Here is a 25,531-nt window from a genome sequence, read left to right on the forward strand (position 1 = left end):
CTGGGCCTTTCCTAGCCAGGGTGTGCCCCGGGCGTCTCTGGTTTACCTGCGGGACCAGGAGGGGTGGTGGGGTAGGGTGGGCTGGTCCTCCCTGGGCCAGGTAGTAGTAGACAGGGTGGAGAAGAGGAAAGCAGCTGGTCAGTGGAAGAGGGAGAGAGAGAGAGAGAGAGAGAGAGGGAAAGGAGGGGAGGGATGGAGGGATGGATGTAAGGCGAGAACTCTGAGAAAGGACAAATAAACAAAGGTGGCGATGAGGGTCTGAGGTGAATTAATTGTATCAAGCTCTTTCTCTCTTTGGTGACAGTCTCCAGAGACAGCAGCACAGGGAACAGTAGACAGCGGATACAGTACTGGACTACTATAGACCAGCTCAGGCAGACCTGCAGCTCTTTGAGACTCAACCCGCTACGTGCATTTCATGGGTCTTTTAAACATCGATGAGGTGACTTCATGTCAATGTGCTTCTGCAGATAAAAATCATATTGTTGGTAAAAATTAGTTTAAAACCTTCTAACATCAAAACTAAATGTGGGATTAGATTAGATAAATACATGCAGACGCTCAACATTCACAGAAGAAGAGACAGCTGATGCAGCACGGGCGGTAAACCAGAATGCAGCACACATCTTCGCTGTGAAATATTCTGCCTTCTTTGACACATTTTTAGTTATTTGTACTCAGGGCTATACTGTAGCGTCACTGGTCTGTCTTTATTCATTTATCCTCAAATGGAAAAGCTTGCTTTGCCTTCTCCGTCTACACAAATCTCACAAGGCTCGGAGTCTGCAGGCACAGTAGCGGCTCTTTGAGGCTGCACAGTGGTGCTTTGAGCTAAATGCTAATCCCAGCATGCTCACAAGCTCACATGGACAATGCTAACACACAATGCTGATGTTTGGCAGAACTTCACTGCAATCCATCCGCCGGTTGTTGACATGACCGACTGACATTGTCATCCTTGGGGCCACATCGTGAGCACGGCTACGAATACCGTACACTAATGATCTGAAATTTACAGATCACATTCACGATGTGCAGAGTGTGAACCGTTTTCATCTTGCAAGCTTCATGATCTGCTCTTTAGCATCGCCCTCAAGCCAAAATGCTAATTTTGCACACAGGATACAGTATCTCTTATTTTGTTGGTCAGCCTAATTCAGAGCAGCCAGCAGAGCAAAGGTGCGAGGTTTTACACTGATTCCTTAATTATCCTCCCGAATGAGGACGCACTCGAGGTGACTTCATCAGCTGCCACCGTAATCCATCATCATTGTGACATTTAATCAATTTACTCCCTTTTAATTAATCCAGGTTCCCTTTGTCAGTCACACATGTAAACTCAGATGCACACAAAGGTGATATATGATCATAAATAACGTCAATACTCATCACTCTCCACTTTGCATCAGTGTTAAATCGGCTCTGAAACCTTCACCTTTAGTGCTCCATACAGACTGCTCGGCCTAAACCTGTGGATTTGGATCCTGACAGAAGCCTGGACTTGTGCTTTGGAATGAAACCCTCCACTTGCAAAGTCCTAATTTTAAAAGCTCATATACAGTGGGTTTTTGCTGTGTTTTTGGATTCAGCCCTCAGAAAACTGTGCAACAGTGTCTGCTGAAGAGGAAGGAAGAAGGCGGAGTGTTTTTGCTGTGGTTTGCTGTTTCTGGCTGAGCGACGAGATGACACCAGGCCCAGCGGGCTGTGATAAGTTGTCTGGTGTATGGTTTTTGATCGATTCTCATTTTGTGGATTCTCTTGCCTGCTTGTCATATATATATCTGTGGTTCCCAACCTGTGGATCGGGACCCCTCCGAGAGGTCGCAAGAAAAGGGGTTAGAGGATTTCTAACAAGAAAAAGATGATTTCTCTTACAGAAGTTTCATCTCTTCGGGATTTTAAAAGCAACAACGTAAAATCACTCTTTGGTTAAACACAACTCATGGAAGAATACAACCTGTGATTAGTCGTCCTGAGTAGGCATTGCTTGGCAATTCAAAAAGGGCTGGAGTCAGCGCAACATACTGCATTTAGGTGGTTTGAATTTATGTTGCAAGTCTGAAAAAAAATCCTTCCCTTTACATCTATTTTCATTCTTTGAATTTCTCAAAAATCCCACATTTGTCAACAACCATCAGTCTTGTGAAACTGACCATGACAAAGAAATGGCTCAAGCTAGAAGCTTTATAGTCCAGACATACTTACATTCCATCATTTTAGGAAAAGAATGACCCTCACTCATAGAAAATCATCACATAACCCCACATTGCTCTGTGTACTGTATTGTATACCTAAAAGAAATGAGACTAGACTTCAGCAGACAAGCCGATGCTCTCTGTGAGGCTGTAAAGCTGACTGTCTGTGTGTCACATGCTACATACATGCTGTGTTTAAATCAATCACCAGGTAGGATACGGCTGATTGACTGAAGGAAATCTGGTCATTAGTGACACCTGGAAATGACCTGTTGGTCCGGCTTCTGCAGAAGAGATGCAGGTGCAATAGCACAATATTTTAATCATGTACAAATATTTCTACACAACATATTATAACTGTTTTACTCTTATATTTAAAGATATCTTAGAATGAGATGTCTTATTTAGGTGTTGTTGAGTATCTTTGTCCCATATTATATGATGCATGTTGAACGTACTCTCAAAAAAAGCTGAATAGAACCGGAAGTATACTGTAATGCGCACTGTCGTGGTTTATTTTGAAACGCACACCCGGAAGTCCCATCCTTTGGCTGTGTGTAGCTTGCCGCTGGTGACAGTGAGTGGGCAGAGTGTGACAAAGTCAAAAAAACCTGGTGGCGGTGGCTTTTACGCAGAAAATGAGAGGAAATCAGTCGAGTCACGCTGTGGATTGTTTAGAAGGATCAATGGGCGAAATTCTAAAAAAGCGATCGGGTTGCTGATTGCTAAATCGTTTTGATAAACTGCCTTCAGTCACTTAAATGATGAGCTGATGAATGAGGAACAGCGATGGTAACGTCAAACAGGAGGAAGACGCTGAGGTGATGGAGGAACCGCCACGAAATTAGTCCAAAAACAAATGACTGATGATTATTTTCTTATGATGGGACCAAGAACGTGGTTTTAACGCTTTATGGACTCTAAATAACTTTTTTTTCTACCATGCATAAGCGATGGATATGTCGGAGGCTCCCGATCTTGGTTTTCACCTTCTTCATCATTCTTTACGTGGACTTTCAGTTACGCACCAGCAGCTTTCCCAAACGCAGCGTGGCTCATCATCCGGCACCCGGCGCGCTACCCAGGTCCATCCGGCAGCCTCCATCCGCGGCCAAGGACGCGCAGGACCCGGCTAGCAACGGGAGCAGCGCGGCCGGAGGTCACCCGGGCTCTGAGGGCGCACATGTCACCCGGCCGAAACTGAAGCTGGAGGACATCTTCGTCGCCGTGAAGACCACCCGCAGGTTCCACAAGACGCGCCTCGCGCTCCTGCTGGAGACGTGGATCTCCAGAACCAGGGCGCACGTGAGTGTCTGTGCTGGTCTGGGCCAAATTCACCTGCACCAGTAAAACAGCAGAATGATGCGGCATCTCCAGCTGAACCAGTAGATTTGCTCACTTGATGCGCCATCAAAGTTTACTGCTGATCCCCGAATTGATCACCACAGAAGAGTCCTGAGAGATACAGAAGGACTCAGTTTCAGCCTTAAAATAAGCATAAGCATTAAAATATCTGCTCCATCATGGGGCCTTTCAGCAGACATGCAGTTCAAAAACATTCACTTCCTTCATGTTTGCAGGCTTCAGGTCTGATTATTGACTTAGCTGATTAAGGTTAAGTTGTGTGCCCAAGTGATTTGGTTGGTCATTTTACTGGCAGCTGATGTAAAGAGTTCAAAAACACAGAAACATTAGAAATGGGATCTGTTTGCTTTTTAGAGCCGGATGACACTTTGGTGTCAGTCTGAAAAGGCACAACTTCGGCTGGTTTTCTTATTCTCACCTGTGACATTTAGGGATTTCAGCGACATAGATTGATTTTCTTAACTCGAAACTGGAGCAGTCATCGCTGTTTAAGGGCTTACTTTGGTTTTAAAGACTCCAGTGAAGGTGAGATGAGGTGTTGTGGTCAGTTTTTGTGTGCGATAGATTTGCCATCAGAGAACTTGCGAGGCTCAGTCAGAAAATGGCAAACCCTGTTTGCCTTTGGATGTCTGTTATTCTGCCATAACTCCAGTTTGAAAGGTTTTATTATAAGAGTTCTGGTATCGAGTGCTGAATTTCAGGCAGCAGTGGTTCATTTTCTGTCCTAATCTTCTCTTTCAGTTCAGCTATTGTTGCATTAAAAGCTGCTTTATTGGCATGAAATACAAAATAAGTCACTGCCAAAGAAAAATCGACAAATAACAGTGTAATCAGATTCAAACAGCATTTTGCTGTCTCTCTCTCTCACACACACACACAGTCGGCTGGCTGGTATTTTGCTTGTCTCCGCAGCGAGGCTTCGCCAGCCCCGCAGTGATAAGTGGCTTGTCAAAACAACACACAACACTTTAGCAGGAACATTATCTTGGAGTTCAGCATCTTGAATCTCCAGAGCCTTAATTTGTCCAACCTGGCTGGAAAAATCAAAGCTGAGTTCATCTTCAGGATCAATACAGCTCAGCTTTGTCGGCACAGAGTTGCAGTTTTGACCGGTACGCAGGCACAGCACAGGGCCTATCCAGTCAGGAAGAGTGGGGGATTTCGCTGGAAATCACAGAATGACTTGGTTTCAGTGTGTTTTATTCAAATATATATGCATCAACAGCATAACGACCACTGTAACAAACACGTCTTTTAAACAAGCTCTTTGACAACTCTTTGATTTATTTGACTCCATGTTGTGAGTCATGAGACAGAGTTCATTTCCTTTTTTGAAATAAGTGAAACAGATGAGCAGCTTCTCGTTTTTGGTCTCACAGTGGAGAATCGCTGTGCGAGTAAGACGTTATTTTAAGAGTGAAAGAGGAACGTCCTCATGCCGTCTTCCTATGTCTTTGCATTGGAGAATATGGCACAAAACAGACCCGCTTATATGCTGCGCATATACGAACACATAAAATGAGACAAACACAGCAATACAAGAAACACACACACACACACACGCAGGAAGCTGTGCAGGCAGGTTGTCTGGGTCGAGGGGAAGCAGCCGCCGTGTAGTGACTCTGTTAACAATACTGAAACGGAAGCTGGTCATAGAACAGGAAGTGGAGAGGCAGATTGCAGAACAGAATGAACCTCATCTTACCTCCACCCACAAACACACACGTGCATTCACGCGCACACACGCACACATCACAATGCTTTGTCCATTTTCACAGGGTGAAAAGTCATTTCTAACCAGCATGGCAGCTCCTGCCGCTAAACAGCGAATCTGCTGCGAGCCAGAAACAGGAGCGCTGTGACAGAGTGACTCGGAGCTGTCATTTTCTGTCAGCAGGAATGTTTACCTTTACCTTCTTCACCATCTTCATTTAGTGTGTTAGGATGCTGATTAGCGCAAATGTGAGAAATCTTGCAGGTATTTGGCCAAAACCAAAATATTGGAGACATTGAAATTTCAGCTTGATGGCGGTGGAGTCAGGGGATAACTGAAGTCGTCCTCAGGATTCATCCTCACGCTCGTCCTCCTCACAGCGAGATGGTGAGATCTGTACCACTCTCACGTCTGTGCAGTGTGCATGGAGGCAGAGCCGGAAAGCGATAAGCCTAGCTTAGCAGAAAGGCTGGGAGCAGTGGGAAACAGCTAGCCTGGCTCTGTCCTGCTAGCACCTCTAAAGCTGCCAAACACGCTGTATCTCACTTGTTTTATCTGCACACAGACAGACATGTGAAACCAACAGTTTGTGTTTTTAGAGGGAGTTATGATTAGACCAGCACTTGTGTGCAGTGTCTATACCGGCGGCAGGCAGCCTCGCTGGAAAAAGAAGACTGCTCCGGGCTGTTACTGCAGGTTATTTGCTGTCAAGCTGCAAACTGCCATGTTTACATTACTGTAAAACTCTGTGAACAGCCAGGCCAGCTGTTTCCCTGTGTGTCTGAATGCTAAGCTAGGCTAATCGCCCTCTGGGCTCTGGTGAGGGTTTCTTGGTGGTCGTGTGCAGTCACCGGGGTTAAGATAGCTGCTGATGGTGAGGAAATGTCTCCAGAACAGAAGGCTGGCTGCTTGTTAAACCAAAATGTCTCATTTTTGCCATGAGATGTGGTGGAAACTCCTGGACGAAACAGAAAGAGGAACCTCAGAATTTATTGTCAGATTAAACCTGAAACAAAAAGCCAAACGCTAACCCTAACCCTAACAAGGTTTCTGTCCCCAGATGGACAGTAAGTCTATGAACAGGTTTTTGTCTAAACAAGCTTAGGGTTAGCTTAGCCACATGTCTGTGTGGACATTCTTGTAAGGGCCCACAGGTATAATTCGTTCTATTGCCCCTCACCGAACCTTAAACATCACAATGACTAACCGAACCTTAAACTAAACCTAATTCTAACCCTAACCCTAAAAAAGTCTAAACAGCCATTTGAAGGAGTCTTGACTGGCCAAGATATCCCCACTGTCCAAAAAAATGTCCCCACTCTCAAAGTCTAAAACTCAAAGCATCACAAAGGTAGCAGAGCAAGAACAAACACCTGCGAGAAAGTAGCTCTGTCGCCATCTACTGGATGGCAGCAGAACAACATTTCTCGTCTGTGTTTCTGGGCCTCTCTCCCATTTCTATGACCATCAAAGGTTTATGGAATCAGAATTATTCCTGTCATTGATATAAAATAACAAAAATAATTTATCCCTGGATGATATTTTTCTAATCTGATCATGTAATCCAGGGATTACAGTCATTAGCTGGAGCTGCCTGTCAGGCAGCCTGGAAAGCCTCTCTCTCACTCCATGTCGGTTATTCATGCTGTCTGTGCACACGCACACGCACATGCACGCACACACACACACACACACACACACACACACACACACACACGTAAACTGACACACATACATTCAGTGTCTCTCTATGGTGGGAAATTCACACCCTGTTCGCTTCACTCTCTAACCCGACTATCTCCTCTTTTCCTATCTGTATTTCTTTAGAACACACACACACACACACACACACACACACACACTCTCTCTCTCTCTCTCTCTCTTTTTCTCTCTATTTTCTATCTACTTGTGACCTCCTCTCTGCTCTCCACAAATATTACCATCTCATTTAAGTGTTTATATGAAAAAAAAAGAGCATTTGGAAAACTAAAGGCCTGCCAGACAACCTTCAGTCACCTCAAATGTCCTCAGTGAAGACTCTTTTGGATTTGAATATAGCCAATAATACTCATTAATGCTTATTCTGCCCTTTCCTTCTAGATAGCCTTGCAAGCTTACAGAAAAACAGAAACCCGATGGACATTTAAATTCATGAGATGATGTGATGGACACAAAAAGTTTTTCCTCCTCATATTGGTTCTGAAAACTGGTCAGTAGTCATGTGTGGATAAAGAACAAAAGCAGCAAAAGCAGGAACTTGCCTGAATTCTGTACTGAAATGCTTTAAAATGCTTGAAACACTTTAGCATCCTTGTTTTCTAACCAACAGGCAGCGAGACACATTAATACATCTCCGGGAGTTGAATAAAACATGAGTTATGGTTTGTGTTTACCTCATCTAACGGGTGATTTGTCCCACTCTGAGGTTATTTAGTGCCCGTCTGGCAAAGAAAGTCGAACACACCGCACGGTTCAGCCTGAGGGGCTGCGGAGATGGAGTGTGACGCAAGGGTTGCTTGTTCAAATCCCTCGGTGCAAACCTCCCCAGCCTGAGTGACTCATGCAGACAGATTGCTATTTGTTAAGTGAAGCGACCGCCAGATGAATCTGGCACAACTGGTTGTGAAATTTCGGAAACGCTGGTGAAATTTGAAGGGATTGGGAATGATTTTGTAATTTGAATTTGAGAAAAAGCCCAATAATATGATCCATATTTCCATGCAAGTCAGCAAATACGTGATAATTGGTTTTCTCTAATTTCTCAAGTTGTAATTACTTTTGAAGCGACTGAAATGAGATGAATGAAGACATTTTTTATTTGAGTGAATTGAATTCTGTGGAAAAAGTCATTCAAAACAGTTAGATGGCATATTTCTACAATCATGTATATATTGTCTGTTTTTCATGGCCAGTAATGCCAGCACTGCCTTCATGGAGTTGAATACAAAGATAAAAGTATGATAATATTGATTTTCTAAAAAGAAAAAAAAATTCTTCAGTTCTTATAACGTTTAGATTATATCGAAATTTCTCCCAAAAGACTGAAATAAAAGTAAATCTGCAGCTTGGAACCTTTAAAGCTTGAGTGTTTTCACAATTTTACACCACCAGAGGTCAGTGTTGTACTACAGATCTATCTATCTATCTATCTATCTATCTATCTATCTATCTATCTATCTATCTATCTGAATGACTGTAAGGACAGGCTGTGAGGGCTGTGAGAGCAGTATTGTGGTGCAGTATTTGACTCATATATCCGCCAAATAAGAAATTGACTCGTCCATTTAGTGCCCCTCTGACCACTTTGGATTTTAAATGTGCGTGTGCCGGTGTGTGTGCGCTCTGCATTTGTGTGCAATGAGTAATTTCTTGAGCTCACAGCGGGGAGCCTTGTTTTTGTCACACCGAATTCGCTCCATTCAAAACGATATCGATCCCGTGTGCATGAGTGTGTTTGTGTTCACTCCTTAACGAAGGGGCTTTAAGGACGTTCTGTTACGTGCAGCAGGAGGGGGACATAATCAACGCTGGTGTCTTTAAATCCCTTTCTTTCTCTTCGTTTGTCTGTTTCTTCTCTAGACTTTCATTTTCACAGACGCAGAGGATGAAGACTTGCGTTCAGAAGGTGAGCATTTACACTCTCAAATTTTGACTTATTGCACAGTCATCAATATCTAGAGTATAAGCATGTGGACACACATGTGAAACTGAGGAAGTCCAGTTGTGTAAATCAAACGCACACATCTCCCCCTTCTCTCTCTCTCTGCAGGTCTGAACATGGTGGTAACAGGCTGCCAGTCAGATCACAGCCAACAGGCTCTGTCCTGCAAGATGTCTGCCGAGTACGACGGCTTCATGGCCTCAGACAAGAGGTGAGACACATTCAAGGTCCACTGCATTCAAAGCTCGGATTAAGAGTCCAGATTTTAATGATCACCGTGGGGAAATCAGGCTGTTACAGGAGCAGATAGTGAAAGGGAAAATCAAAGAAGTCATTAATCTTCTAGGGTTATAGATGTATAAGTACACACAGGTGATAATTACTACAGTCAGATGTATTATGGGAAATAACGTCTTGTTGGTGAACACTAATTTAGTTCAGTATCTCCCAGAGGGCAGAGCAGAGGTGTTTCCTTGATGTATGAAAGACATCTGCAATGGATTACATCATTCGAAGTGCTCATCATGCAAAATGGCCCTTTAAGAAAAATATAAATATATGTTTAATGTCACCGGATTATAATTTGTGTTGCATTACTGCGTAAGCATCACTGATGATGACTCTGGCAAAGGTGGAGCTAATTTCCTTTATAGGCTACCAGGCTTCTTAATCCATTGCAATACACAAGAATGTGTAAATTGATTTGTATTTTCTATTAATAATCTGAATGTGCAAATGAACTACTGACTACTGCAAAGCAACCAGTAACTAATGTTGTCAAATGAATGTAGTGGAGTAAAAAGAGCAATAGTAGCTTTCAAAAAGTAGTGGAATAGAAGAATAAAGTAGCATAAAATGGAAATACCCAAGTACAAATACCTCAAAACTGTGCTAGAGTAAATGTACTTATGTACAAATATATGTGTCTCCATTGGGGTTTTTATCAGTGTGTGACACACAGCTTCTCGCCTGTTTACAGTCAGCTCTGTAAACAGGCAAGAAGTGTGTCAAGAAGGTGGTTGAACCAATCAGGGAGGGAGGCTGAGAGCACGCACGGCTGCATGCAAAGAGAATATTAGTGGAATATTCATTTTCATTATGCGTGTAAGCAGCTTAGAGGGAATATTGTCTTTTTCTAAATCAGGGCTCAAACCGGAAAACTTTCTGATGATGAACTTGGAGACTTTCAACTTCAGCCATTAAAGAGGAGTACTTAAAGGCATCCATGTTTCTGTTTTGCTATTGGCCTTTTATCATGTTTAAAAGATTTATTCAAACATTACAGCTATCCCTCACTTTTTTTTTGGTCATTCCAAGCCTGAAGAGGGCAATCTGGGCAAATATGCTGTAAAAATAAAGTGACTATTGTCAGCATTTTTATATTAACAATGGATTAAAAAAAAAAAAGAAAACACCATGATGCTACCTGCCTGGCACCAAACGCCACACAGACAAAGTTAGCAAGCACCATGTGGACGTGCTGTAGCATTTAGCAGCTCAGAAGGGGGTTTCTTTACTCAGAAGTGAGTGCAGACCAAAAACAGAGCTAAAAGGAGGGTAAATACTGGACGTGCATTTGGCAGACAGACAGAAATACGTCTTGAAATGAAGGCCGGCGTTTCTCTGGATGTGTAAATGGGCAGCTGCTCACTTAACAGGTGGTAACATGTCAGTGTTGTGGTGAGAGCTTCGTCCCATTGCCCTCAAGTGATCAAAAAGCTAAAAAAAAACAAGTTAACTCACTGCAAAGAAAACCAATATTTTGAGAAGGCTACATCTCGTATTACATAAATACACTGTGATTTGTTTTATTTGATTTCCTTGCTTGAGGCTGCCATACAGGATGCTGAAAAAAGTGTTGTTGACATTCAGTAATATTTCTGATGAGGCCCGGCAGCTTGCCGTCGGTGTGCTTCGACTGCCGTCTTGTTATTAGGATGGCTGAGAAAATGAAAGAGCGTTTCAGTTGGATTCCAGGGCCCATTTTGTTATTTGGACTGAGGAGGGAAGCGAGGCTGTTCGGCTTGGACGGAAGCCTTGCGTGATGTTGGGCAGCCGTTTGGATGGCAGGGGATACGAGACGGCACTTGAGTTTGGTACCAGCAGCTTTGCGATTTGGCCTCTAATGTTGCAGCGAGAGTCTGTTTGGTTTTGGAAGGAGGCTTCGACATCATGTCCAGTCATTAAGGTGGCAGAAGAAATCAAGCAGCTTGATCACTCACAGAGAAATGAAGCGATGCTATGGGGACAACAGGAACGCTGAGGTGCAGGTGTTTTTCTTGTATTTTTCCTTGTTTTGAAGAGTAATAACACACATCTGTGATAAAATATTCTAAATATTCTCCACTTACAAGTTTTTTCAGAGCATTTTTGACTCTGTACCTTACATATAAGCCACATCTGACCATCCTTGAAAAGCGCAGTTGGTTATGATCTCCCTCCATACGACCATTTCTTATCATGTGACCCAAGTTCCCAACTTTAGGTGATGACATGAGTCGCATTAATTGACGGAGGCAGTGGGACAAAAGTTAAAAGTTCCAAAAGCGAGGTGGTAAATTGGGCGGAATGATGCATCAGATTAATTCCATTCATTTGAATTTTAGTTTTTTGTTGTTGATGCTCAACTGTTTTCCACACAAAGTCCCCAAAAATATATTTCATGTTTTACTCTTGTTGCATTTTAAATTCTCGAATCTTCTTCAAATGTTGTTTGATCATAAATCTAGGCAACTTTTTTTTTTTTTTTTTTACTTCAACTGCTTCTCTGGTCTTCCCTCGTCCCTCTTCCTCAGGTGGTTTTGTCACGTGGACGATGATAACTACGTGAACCCGGAGGCCCTCCTCTCCCTGCTGTCGGCCTTCCCCCAGGACAGCGACATCTACGTGGGCAAACCGAGTCTGGACAAGCCCATCACTGCTCACGAACTGCTGGAGGGCAATGCGACGGTACCATAGCTCAGCGTTTATTCAACTTTCACACATTCAGCAGATGATCAGATCCCAGGTCACGTCACGTCATCAAATGAACAAACAGATACACATTGAAAAGGTTTTATGCAGTGAAACGCTTTTACGTGTGACCCCACTGTGATACATGACAGTCTTTAACGCCACACATTTGTTTTTCCGTCTTTCTTTTCACCGACTGCTCGTATCTTCTATCCATCTCTACAGACCTGCGATGTTATTCACTCACTGCTTCTCATGAATCCTCCCAATACTTGTTTCCTTTCTCCTTTGCCTACTTGTTCCTTTGCACCCTTCCTTCCTGCCTGCTTTGTTTCTTTCCTTCCTTCCTTCCTTCTCTTCTCTTTGCTAAGTCCTCCCCTGTGGACGGCTAAACTGCTGCCATGCAAAGCCACACATCCCACTGTTTTTCTAACTCTTGACGTTCTTCATCGGAGAAAGCATTCTGTATAACATACATTTGGATGTATTTTCACTTTTGGGAGCAAACTCAAGCACTTTTTCCGCATATTCACGTGTTAAATATACAGCATAATCATTCATCCCATTTAAAAACAGCTGAGTGGTAGTTCAGGAGCTCTAGGACGGCATTTTCAATGAGAGCTATGAGAAATAATCTTAACCTTCACCTTCGCAGAGTCAGCATTTTTATACAGTCATCATTTCTCATTAAATATGCTTCTATTTCTAAAAATATGTCGAGTCACATCAACCGCATGAAATGCGCATTCATTTTTTCCAATGCAAGTCAAATTCTTCTTATCCTCCATGCTAAGTGAATCATAAACTCCATTCGTATCCATTCAAACTTGAATTAATTAACTAAATCTCCTACTTCCTGTATTTTATGAGATGAACTTGCGCACCACTATAATTGGTGTCATTGTGGATCAGGGCGCACTGTTTCACTCGTAGGAAAATAAAAAGACTATCAATAAAAGAAACCTTCCCATATGCTTTTCATGTGGCATACTGAAACCTATTATTGCCCATCGAACAGAGCAGCTGTTTTGGTTTATCTGATATCACACAGGACACGTGACACTTGGGCGCCATTTCATCACCTCAGGAGTGGAATCTGGAGTCTTTGTGGATGGGTAGTGCCATCTTGTCTCTCTTTGGTTTAAGTCTGTTAAGAACGATGGGCAAAACTACAAAAATGTGACAGAGACATTGAGGAAAATGTTTTCATTTCTCTCACATCTCTTGTTCTCTTTTTACTTTTCCCTCTTCCCGATGCGCTTCGCTGATGCTCATGGAGGAACTTGACGAACTGTGACAGAAGGCTGAGGTTTCCTGTTATTGCTTTTGTGCCAAAAACGCAGCCAAGCCAGGTTAACCGCTGCCATTCAAAATTCATACATGTTTTATTTTGACTGCCTTCACCAGTGAAGGGACATGAGAGGAAGACGCAGTCTCCATGACTGGAGACACTGGATGTACACTATGCATTTATGTATGGAAGCACAGGAAACATGTAACTCTGTGGCTTTTGTTAGCATGGGACAGACTTTCAGACCCGAGTAATCAATGAATGATTAGTATCTTGTCGGGATATTGATTGGTGGTAAAACACACACACTTACACACAGACACGCGTCTACATCACTTCCTGGTGACTGACCCTGTAAGGAAGGCGAGTCCCCACAATGTGACTGTGTAAACAGATTTATGTCCCCACAGCATGAGTAATACATGGCCACACACACACACACACACACACACAATGAGGAAGACTCCCAGGGGGATGGAGGTTGTCAAACTGTGGGAGGTCGATAGTTTGTTTTTGAAATTCACAAACAGCTATTCACAGGTGTGTGTGTGTGTGTGTGTGTATGTGTGTGTGTGTGTGTGTGTGTGTATGTGTGTGTGTTTCACTGAGTTCACATGCTTTACAGTAGTATTAATGCTCCTATTGAGTTAAAGTGCATCCTGATTCCAGCAGGCTCTCTGAATAGCATGTCACCCCCCCACTCTCCCCCTCTCCCTGCACTTTTCAATCTCTCTCACTCATTTCTTGAAATTACTCTCTCCATCTCTCCCGTGTCACATTCTCCACTCTGATTGCAGCCATTTACACCGAAAAATAGATCTTTATTTATCTCTTCTTCCGAACTCTTCCTCTCCCTCTTTCCTTCCTCCTTCCTTCTGTTCCCATCGGTGCCTTTCACTGTTCTCTTCCTATTTTTCATCATCTCCATCCTTTGCTGAAATTGGATGGGTGATGGAGAAAACAAAAACGAATGTCAGGCTTCTCTCTGTCTCCTGGCCTCTTTTTCTTACATTCTTCGATTTCCTGTCACTATTGAGAGGCCGAGAGGAGGATGAGAGAAGGAAGGAGGAAAAGGAAGGAAAGGAAAGGTTACGATAAAACAAAAATATGGAATTAAAAGACAGAGAGAGAGCGCCAAAGGAAATAAATGGTTAGATTAAGGAGGAATGACATAGAGGAAAGGAAATTAAAGGAAAGGAAAGCAATGGCCTTCGACACAAAAAGGAAGGAAATAGAAGATAAAGATCCACAGGACTGGATGAAAGGATAAGAAAGAAATGAAAAGGAGGATTACGAATGGGAAGGAAGACAGAGGTGCAAACAACAAGTCAGGAAATAGGAAAAGAAAGAACGTAAGGAAAGGAAATGATAATCATGTAAAGAAAAGGAATGGGAAGAAAAGGAAGACAGAAAGAAGAAAGGAAAGAAACTGAAAGGAAAGGAAGTGACAGAAGGAAAGGAAATACCAGTAAGGGAAAATCTAGGAAGAGGGAGGAGTGGATGGAAGGATAACAAAAGGAAAGAGTAAAGGAAAGGAAACTGGTAGAAAGAAGCAAACAAAATAAATCACACAGACAACTGAAAGAAAACAGACGTGCTTCTGTTATTACAGCCTGCGCTAAACTCCTAATCTCACTGTGACTAACACGCAAACAAATCACCAGAAATATACATTTCCTCCTGTAAAATATCACCTGAACAGTTTATACCGCAGGGAGTCTGAAGAAAACATCTGCTTCAGAAGTGGCAGCGAGTGAGCAGATAAAGATGCGCAATTCATATCAGGCTGGTTTTGAAAAGGCTGATCAATCAATACAAGTCTGAAGGGAAACCAGAGAGGAAGAGAAAAGTATTACACTTTATTATATAAGGTCAGTGATAGAGGCACTCTTTCTCTTCTGTATTTCTTGTCTATTGCAGACATGCGTGTGAGCCAGATAGTCATAATATTTCTGTGTATGTGTGCACTTTTCTACACTTTTGTGAATACAGATTTTGTGCATTTTAAGTTTTAAGGACTTTTCCCATATGAAGATGGTGACACATTATACAGTAGATGTGTGTCTATATGTGTGAGAAGCACTCAAAAACAGAGGGATATAATACTGTATACTATATAATGTGGAGATGTTCTGTTAACTTTTATGGTTAGCTGCTGGCTGGAGCAAGTGTAGCCATGTTTAGCCCACAAACAATACACATAGCTTTTTCAACAAAAACACACAGCTTTGGTTTTGAACTGTTATAATGATGCATTGTTATGAAAAATTGGAGCAGGTGCAGTTCAAATAATTTACAAAAAAAAAAGGCAATTAACAAAAGGCTTACAGGAGGGTGAGGCATGCAAAGATTAAATCTAAAGAACTCAAACTGCAAACAAATCCTAAGAGGGAGCCGAATCCAAAAGTCCAAAAATGAGCGAGCACACACAGTGGGAAAGCACAGACTTAAATACAGGAGGGAAGGAAGACTAATGAGGGACAGGTGAACCAAATCAGCACTCACAAAAGGGAAAACACAGGAAGTAAAGCAAAAGATGGCATGTGAGGAAAGCATTTAACACATAACACAAACACGAAATAACTAAACTAACACCCTAAACCACAACAGTGCAGACATCCCAGGTAGACAGGAACAATTCAGCATTGAGAATTAACTGAGAATCCACAGCTGAACAGGAATGGGACAGGTAAGCGGTGCAGGCAGGTACAGACAAAGGTTTCAATATAAATAGTTTTGGGGCTGTGGAAAAAGTATAGATCATCTGGTGAGGGGCAGGTGGAGATGGGCTGGTATAAATACTGTGGGTGGTGATTGGGGAATGAGGAACAGGTGAGCAGGTGGGTGTGGGAGTCAGGTGACTGGGACAGGTGGGTAAAGTCTGAGGGCATCTGGTGGACAGATGGAGAAAATCTGGACAGTTCCAAAGTAACGTTAGCCAGGGGGAAGTGAGACATGGCTGGAGAGAGAGAGTAGAATAAAGAATAATAATGAAGACAGAAGGAGCCATTGTTAAGTTTGTATTCCATTCAGAAAGTGAAGGCTACACAAGCTTCCACATGGGAAGAGGACTCCAGTTAGCCCCCTCTGTGCCAGCTCAGTGCACCTGTTGAAATGAACATGAAAAAAATGAATAAACAGTATGTGTTCATGTGTGTTTCGTCTCAGAGGGAAGTGCGTTTCTGGTTCGCTACTGGAGGAGCAGGATTCTGTCTGAGTCGGCGGCTGGCGGAGAAAATGGCTCCTTGGGCCAGGTATGTAAGACCTGATACTCACTGCGTGTGTGTGTGTGTGTGTGTGTACATTGTCTTCATAAGAACCAAATGTCCAGAGCGTTGAGGTGCTTGTTAGCGTCGCACACAGACACACAATAATGATACATGATGTGATTCCAAAGGCCTCCTTTGCTGTTTGGTGCTTGTCACAATTTCCTGCGAACACTTGAATGCACCACCATTCAAAAACTCTTTCTTCAGCTGCGCTTACCAGCATCATAACTCTGACCAAAAAAATAAGGCTGACTCAGAGTGACTTATCACCAATCTAAAGTAAGTGTCAGGCCTCTGCAAGGTTGTTTTTATACTGCTCTCAAAGAACTGAGACTAATGGCTGCCCAGGGCTGGAAGGTGGGGAATCTAAAAATTTACAGTGTTCTTTGGAAAAGGTCAGCAGTAAAGTGCATGCAGTCAGTAGTTAACGTGGCCAAAACATGCAAAATCACCAGTAGTGTCAGTTTAGGATGAAAGTTTTAATGGTTTTAATAGTTTTTCTTTTGGAAAATTAGAAAAATGCTAAACAGCCATTTAAAATCTCGATCTGTGAGTCATCTGTATTCTGTCATGTGTAAATCAGCAGTCATTAATGTGTGCCTGTGGGCTTTTGTATGCGTTCATTTCAGCGGCTCCCGGTTCGAGCAGACGTCGGCGGCGATCCGCCTCCCCGACGACTGCACGGTGGGCTTCATCGTGGAGAAGAGGCTGGGCATCTCCATGGTCCACTGTCCTTTATTCCACTCCCACCTGGAAAACCTGCTGCTCGTCAGCCACAGAAGCTTGCCACACCAGGTCGTGACTCGCAACACACAACAACACAACACACGGAAGAGCCCGCACGTGCACTTCTGCTAACGGCTGAGTGTGTGTGTGTGTGTGTGTGTGTGTGTTTTCTCCACTGCAGGTGACTCTGAGCTATGGGATGTTTGAGAACAAGATGAACAGCATTGAGGTGAAAGGGAGCTTCTCTAAGGAGGAAGACCCCTCCAGGTTTGTCTGGACCGCCCCTGACTCATGAATCAGGAGATGTGATCGACATATCTCTGCCCACATCATGCTGTGTAGAGTCCTTGATAACTACTCTTTGGGTTGGTGTACACAGATATGTGGGTTTGATACATTGACGGTTTATATGGTCAATTGTGAGTCGAGTCCTGTTTTATCTATTTAACATTCTGTGTGTGTGTGTGTGTGTGTGTGTGTAGCATGCACTTGCAACATTGTCTCGGAGAGCACAGATGACATCAAATTAGCAATGCTAACGTTAGCCGCTGTGGCAACGAATGAGTCCGTAATATAGTTCAAAAGGGCAAACGAGTTATCTTCATTATGATTAATGCGACAAAACTGCTGAGCTGATCAGAAGCTAGTGAGATCATCCTTCACCATTGGACTTTATAAGATAAAATAATGATTTAGTCTGGACGCGCCTTGTGTGACATCTTCCACGACACGTTCCTCAGCGTTGACCAATCAAGCGCTCTCTCTTCTGCTGAGAGCATGAATGTGCTAAGAAAATTTCCCACAGTTAGATTATGGGGTATATTCTGTACCAATTTCGTCATTTTGGCCTGATGGGGTGATAAGCCTGTCGGGCTTTCAGGGCTTCAGGACTCACAGGCAGAACACTGAAGGCGAGCTCAACAGGCTGGTTTATTAACAAAATAGTTCTTTCCAAAAATCAGACAACAAAAGGCGCTTAGGCAAAAAGGCAACTTAGGCAGAAGGGCAAATAACAAAAGGTGCTGAGGTTCAAAAGGCAAAAGGACAAGACAAGACAAGGCTCTGGTATTAACTAGGACTGGGGTAGCGATCACAAAAGGGCACATTACGTACAAGACGATCTGGCACAGGATAAAGGAAGACGCGGACTATATATACATGAGGTAACAATGAACAGGTGGAGACAATCAGGGTGGGGCAGAAAATCAGACAGGCGGGAAGGACACCAGGAAGACAAGGGTCTGAAATGAGAGGAGAGTCAGAAAGGAACCGCATAACAAGACATGACACTGTGAACAGACACATCGACAGACCTGACGAGACACGACATGGGGACATGAGACTAAAGGTCTGAAAACTCTGATTCTTCCTCTCTGGACCAATTTAAATTTGTTGTGAACAAATTTAATGAAGTTCCCGACATTATTTCACGGCCCGAAGCGTTAGTCCAGTTGACACGATGGCAGTGCTACAAAAAGACTCACCAAAGTAAAATTCTCCTGGGCGACCACAATTATACTGTTCTTCATATTGTTGGAGGTGCTGAGAAGTCAGAGCAAAATTAGACGCTACCTTGCTGCAGCTCTTGAATATCCAAATGTGGAAATAAACGCTTACAACCTGCAATCAAGACATCACCTATTAAGCACATGTGCAAATTATTATTGAATATTAAGACGTCTTTGCGAAGAATTCATCTCGCTTGTTTACTGTGGGCCTCTCTGCTTTTAGAAATCAGCAGCAGTCAAGTTTCGCTGCTTGGATGATCCAAACTGAAGACGTGACGCGCCTGTAGCTCCGGTTCAGCTCGATCTCTGTTCAGTCAGAGATAAAAGCAATTTGATGTAACACAGCGGAACAACAGATGTGTTTGTCTTTCCTCGTCCTCGCCGTCACCAGCTGTAAGAACATATCACCACAAGCGCTCCTCAGTGAGCTCTTTCCATTTGTTTCCATCCACTGGTGTCGCACAGAGTTATGTTCAACACCGCCGCAGCCTTAAAGGAGCCGGTAAAATGTTCGTCTGCGAGTTGGTCAAGCTTACTAAACCGGTCTGTTTGTGGAAATCAAGTTTGTTTTTTCCAAAGAAATCAGGTCATGAATGCAGCAGCGTGAGATTTGCAGGCAGCACCGCAGAGGAAGAATACTAATCTCGTCAGAGGGAAATGCAATCAATAATAAATCAGAGGAAAAGATAAAAAAAAACAAGTCGCGTGGACAGTCTGGGACACAGTCAGGAGTCAGGGCGCTGACAACAAGTTGCTGACATGGTTTCACAGCGAAGCGGTTCTTCAGGGACAGAGTGTCAGATATGTTCTGTCCCTCAGCACAAAAAGTGAGGCTAATGAAATTCTCTGGAAGTTTCCCACCCCCACCGGTCAAGTCAAAACTTAGATGAACAGAAAAAACAGAAGTAATAATAGTAGTCATAGAGGTGATAACAGAAAATCCTTTAAAACCAAACCAAAACTTTGAAAGTTTTTGAGATTCCAGACAAACAAATAGGAGCAAAAACAAAATGTCCTTGCTGGAGGTAAAAAAAAAAAAAAAATCATAAAAAGGCTTTGTGATATTATTGCATGACATCTTCATTAGGTGCCTCTGCCCGACTATTTTTAGCTGCTGAGCTTCCTCTCTTTCCTCGTAGTGGCAGATCGTCTGTATCGGTGCTGTCGCAGTCTCTACTGGCTGCTCACAGAGGACAGTGCAAAGTCACAGATAACTTAATGCACCCTTTAACACACACTGCAAACTGACAGACGCCTCGGCTCACCATGCACACCGCATAGTATGTGGACTTCAAATGAACGGCGATGCTGATCTTCTGATGTAGTTTAGCAGGAACCTTGTTGTCCAGGTGACAGAGGATCTGATTCACCTGATCTTACCTTTATATATCGGTGAGGGTCGCTGCAGACTCTGACCTGTACAGCTGCTCTCTCTCGCTGTGCAGAGACGGCAGCACATGTTGATACTCGTTTGGAAAAACATGACTCATATACTCTCATCTACGCCCTGCGTTGCACTAGAGCGCGGTTGGTCATTAATGGTTGCTGTTACCTTAGAAAAAGGATCTCAACACGTCATCTCGGCTCAGATTGATTATTAATCACGTCTGTCCTCTACAGGTTTAAGACTGTCCACTGCATACTGTATCCGTTCACCAGCTGGTGTCCTTGAGCTCGTCACGGAGGACTACCACGTCCAAACGCTCACGGGATGAGGCTGGTGATCGTGCTGGTCGGGGTACTTCCCCTGGGTATCGTCTGAATGCAGAGAAAACAGATGGATGTGATTGGATGGAGCGGTCTGAGAAGCAGGAAGTGGAAGTGAAGATTTGGAAATCTGTTGACCTACGACCGCTCGCTCTTAGTTGTCCTCCTGGGCCTGCTCCGAGTGATCAGACGGACAGAAAACAGGATCTTGACTCTAAACTGGGGACAGTTTTCTCTTCTTCAGCTCAGAGTCACAAACAGACTGTTAAATGAAGAAACTGAGGACTTGTGTCTTTACTACTGAATGTTTTTGCTTGTTTGGAACATTTTATCTGTGGGAGTGAAGCACTTAAGACATGAAATTGTAAATATTTCTAAAAACTGACAGAAAGTTCTGTTTACATTGATGACATTTAGATTCATGTTTTGTTTTACTTTTTCGTCATGATCATACAAATTGTCAAATTTTGTAAAGCTGATGATTTGAAGTACACAGAAGGTGCAAATAGCACGGCTGCAGCAGGCTTATTTTTAGTTTTCATTGATGTGTGTGTGTGTGTGTGTGTGTGTGTGTGTGTGTGTGTGTGTGTGTCGTTATGAAGGGGACTATGTCCTTGTGTCTATGAAGTGTGCAGACACTGACCCATTCTGACCCACCCCGTTCTCCCTCCTTATCCAAACCTCCTGTTCTCCCTCCCTCCTTTTCTCACTTGCTCCCTTCTTTCCTCCACCCCTCCATCTGTCTCTCTGTTTACTCAGTTTTGTCCACAGTCACCGCGCTGTGCCTCCTCCAAGGCCACGGCTGAAAGTAAACTGAACTTCCACTCGTCCTGTTGCCTCAGCTGCATTTATTTATCTATTTTCACCTCAACTGAAAACAACAACAACAACGACAAACCGGTGAAGGCGGGAAGGAGATCACGGCGGACACGTCTGAAACCTGCTCTCCACCATGGCCTGAAAAACTGGCTCACATTTGCAGGCAAATCATATTGAGCTGGAAAGATCAGAATCTGAATGAGAGTATGAATCTCACAGCGACACGGACACAGTCGAATGTTATTGTTGAAGCGGGAGGCTGAGGCTATGTGCAGAGAGATGACACCGCGCTGCCAGCGGCCCGCCGGCTGCTTGTTTGCTGTGAATGGAGACGTGGTGAATACAGATACGCTGGCGAATGCGTCTGGGGCTGGCCTCGCGTGAAGTGGATGGAAAGTGGTTGAGAACGCGCGGCAATGAGCGCGTGGCCCCGGCCCGTCTCCACGAGAATACTGAGACCTCCCGTGTGAAGTAAACAACATGCGCGTTTGAATGCGAGCCGAAAGTTCGCTGTGAACGTGAAATCAATTTGCCGCACCGTTACAGAATTGACTAGTTTTATATTGAGACTTTTCAAAGCGTTCTGGCTTTTCATGAGTGGAAAGCAAGACGATAAGCAGCGTTTAGAAGAATGTGTGACCAATGAGGATTTATTTCACTGGAGCTGCACATACTGAGTGGAACATTTGGAGGATGTGTTTTCATCTAAAGTGCTTTATGCAACCGTTGGTGCATGTATAGTGCAAGTGACGTGGGCAAAAAAAAAAAACAACCAAAATGATAGAATGAGTCTGTAGCCACACAAGCAGCTATGTGACATCAGTGCTAACATGATGACAAAGCTGATGTGATCATGGATGTGCTGATGTTTTAACATGTTCATCATCAAATGCTAGCATCTGCTAATAAGCGCTTAAACTTATAATGTAGAATTTTTTCATTAAAAATGAATCTGCTAAATCACTATTAACATAATGGTGATTGAGCCTGTGGTCCACTGATGAAAGTATTGCAATAATTATAAATTGGCAGAGATATGAACTGTACATTGAAGTTGAAGTGTTCTATGAAGTTACTGCTGGTGCAAACTGAACCTTTTCTACTGCTGCAGCTTCACATTAAAAGCATTAAACCGGTGAAACACCAGCTGACTTTTGTTACGGAGCAGTCGGCGCCGCTCGTTCATCAAAAACGTGTCTACGAAACAAAACAACAGTCATTTTGCTGTTTTTTTTTGGACGGCAGATCAGTTTGAAATATCGCAGGGAGTAATGGAACAAGAAGAAGCAGCCACGCTGAGCTGGTAAATGAAGAGCTGCAGGCGACAGGCTGCAAACTACTCAGCAAGGTAACCAACTCCATTCAGTTTCACCATGTCCTGCTGTTTGCAGACTCGTGCCGTGTGCAGCGTGAAATCTGATGACAGTTGCTCACAGAATGGTGGAAAAAGGCCAATTATTGCCTGACTTCTTTATTAATATGACAATAGTTCATTTTTGCTGCCCCCAGCATTCTGTGACCTGTAGTATTAAACTGCAATTGCTGTAACCATCAGTAACTACAGGTGTCACCAAATCAGTCAGGACTGAAATCTGTGAGATTGCCACTTCAACCCAGAGCGCAGCTGTGGCTGGCCGTGCAGGTATTTGGTCATGAGCCAAAGTGTTCGATAATAAAAATTATGGGCCCATTCGGGACCGCCAGCCTTGGCAGGGTCAGTGCTAAATCTATTGCGTGAGCATGATCAGAAGGGATGGTTCCTTTGGGAGACAGACGATGTCAAACACGGGACATTTCAGATTTCAGGACATCAGATGAACATGAATGCCGCTGCCAACTGTCCCTGTCTTGCTTGATGGAGTGAGAATTATTCCCGTCCACCAGCCTCATCTCACAGGTGTCTTTTATTGCTCTTTCTGAAAAGATTAGGTTTGTTACTTTGGCATTTTAAACTAAATGTATTAAAATCTACTAATGTTGATGTCACTTCACCATTTTAAAGCTGGGTTCATTCATTTTTGACCACCTGGGGGCAGACAGACTCCACAACAAGCTGAAAAACACAAAATCTTGCCTTGTAAAGTTCTTATAGCATTATCATTAATCTGGATTGCTTCTGGAGACCTGATGAAGTTCAATATTCAATCTCCTTTTAGCTTTGTTTTTGGTCTCTGTTCTCTCCTCTCCTGTTGCACTTTCTCCATGACGTTGCCTTCTTTACCGTTTCATGCTGCTTTATCGAGGTGTGTATTTCTGACTGACTGCCCTATCAGAGCCTCTAACTGCAGTGAAGTCACAACACTTCACTGAAATGTGTGTTTCTGTAGAAAACAAAAAAAGTTTGGCTGAAGCTGTGCTGAGGTTGTTTATGCAGTTTTTTTTTTTTACCTTCATAAATGAGCCCGTGGAAGCATTTCAGCTCTTTATGCGCACCACAACTTTAAGTGAGGTCCTGTTCCAAATTGATCTGATTACAATCACTTTAGTTGATACGCTTGAATGGCAATTAAATTTATGTATGCGTCGGAATGTGATTAGTTCAGTCTTAACACAATTACAACTCCCAGTAATGAGCACAGAACCCATATGTGCACCAGTGAGTTTGAGTTCTCCATCTTTAATACACTCTCTTGGAACAGTGGCTCTTTGCTTTGACTTTGCTGGATAACATGTTTTTAGTTCACCTTTTTCTTTTTAATGCAGAGGTTGGAATCCTCTTTCGCAAGCAAGATCTGCCCAAGACAGGAAATACTTTATATACTAAAGGAATACTATACTATACTGCAAGAAGATACTACATGTTGTTTTATTTGTTTGCATCATTTGATTGTTTCTGTTGTGCATTTGTAGGAACAATGGTGGAAAATGTGCTGAGCTGGAAACAGGTGTCTCGTGGCTGAAAGGGTTCTCAGCAACACTCTATGGAAACATCTCATAATGAACCCGGTAATGATTTATGGATGTTAATCAAAAGGTGCAATCTTCCACATTGCACCTTTAATGACTTGAAGAACCTTTGATATACACTGTGCGTGTACATCTTGCATATTCATTTGCACAGGCAGGGCGCTTGTCTTGTCCAAGTGTGTGGAAATTATATTCCTGCATCCTCCTCCCCTGTGTTTGTCTGTGTCCCTTGTACAGTAGATTTATGACCTCCGCTGTCCATAAACAGGACTAACTGTGCTAGCAGAGGACCAGGTCAATTGGAGGCAGAGTGTTACAGCTGTCAGAGGAATGCTCTGTCTCATCTCCCCTGTCCATCACATTAAATCGAGGGGGCCTCGTAAAGGACAGCGGGGCAGAAAGGATGCCCGGCAAGAATACAATGATGGAGGTGGTGGCAGGGAGAGCAAAAAGGAGCGAGAGGCAGGTAGCTTCCAGTCCGGATGCAGAAAGAATGGTGTAGAATTCAGAAACTTTCCATTAATTCAAGCAATAAGATTTTATTTCACTGAATCAGTTTGATATCAAACAAATATCTCAAAATTTGATAGAATACTGAAGTTGTCAGTTTATCTGCTGAACTATTAAGTGACACATACAACTATCTGGGAAGCCTGATGGTAAATTCTCTTAGAATAATGTGTTTAAATCTGTGCTTTATTTCCCAAAAGCATCTTAAGGCAAAGATGAAAGTAAGAATCTCATGAACCTTCTGAAGTTTAAGAGATAAAACTTCTAAGACTGATCGTCATTGGGAAATAAGGCCCTGGTCATTTTCTGCTCGACTGATAAAATCTGTGCACGAAATAAGGAAATATTGTTCTTTTCCTGTTTGATTCACCAGGACGTCTTCGCCTGATTCAGCATGTACTGCTGCAGTATCTGTGATAGTATCTGCGATAGTGCAGATAATCTAAATTCAATGCAGTTTGTTTGGCACGAAAGCCGAAAACAAAACTTCCAAAAGCATCGACGACATTTAAAGGGAGGCTCTCTTCATCTGTCTTCATGTTTCATCCGGTCTGTCAGTTCTGCTTTCTGTTCAAAGAAGCTTTATTGATGAGGATGTCAAACATTAGCAATGTATGATCTGTTGTTGTGCTGTCTACCTTTCCACTGCCTGCACGTCTGCCTCTGTCGGTCTCATTTCTCTTTTTGTTTCCGTCTTCCATCCTCAGCCTCCTGCTATCAAAGTCTCCTGTGGCTTCTCAACGTCACTCTCGCTCTTCCTCCACCTCTCTCCCCCCTCTTATCCCATCATTTCGCCCCTAAAGTTTGCCTCATGTTTCCATCTTTTGCTTTTAGTGTCAGTTGTTTCATTGCTATCCATCTTGCCGCCTCCATATCCGTGCCTCTGCTTTTGTAGCTCTCCGCTCCT

At 43.2% G+C, this 25,531-nt stretch overlaps 1 protein-coding gene across 1 annotated transcript; it reads left to right on the forward strand.

Moving 5' to 3' along the window:
- Positions 1–2,757: 2,757 nt before the first annotated feature.
- Positions 2,758–21,217, forward strand: mfng (MFNG O-fucosylpeptide 3-beta-N-acetylglucosaminyltransferase). The gene is made up of 8 exons (XM_041965570.1): positions 2,758–3,500; positions 8,854–8,899; positions 9,044–9,146; positions 11,731–11,884; positions 16,347–16,432; positions 17,077–17,242; positions 17,355–17,440; positions 20,302–21,217. Exons 1-8 carry the CDS (start codon positions 3,138–3,140, stop codon positions 20,351–20,353), a joined length of 1,056 nt encoding a protein of 351 aa, XP_041821504.1. The 5' UTR covers positions 2,758–3,137; the 3' UTR covers positions 20,354–21,217.
- Positions 21,218–25,531: the final 4,314 nt, after the last annotated feature.

This window comes from Chelmon rostratus, chromosome 3, assembly GCF_017976325.1.
Source record: "Chelmon rostratus isolate fCheRos1 chromosome 3, fCheRos1.pri, whole genome shotgun sequence".
Classification (NCBI taxonomy): domain Eukaryota; kingdom Metazoa; phylum Chordata; class Actinopteri; order Chaetodontiformes; family Chaetodontidae; genus Chelmon; species Chelmon rostratus.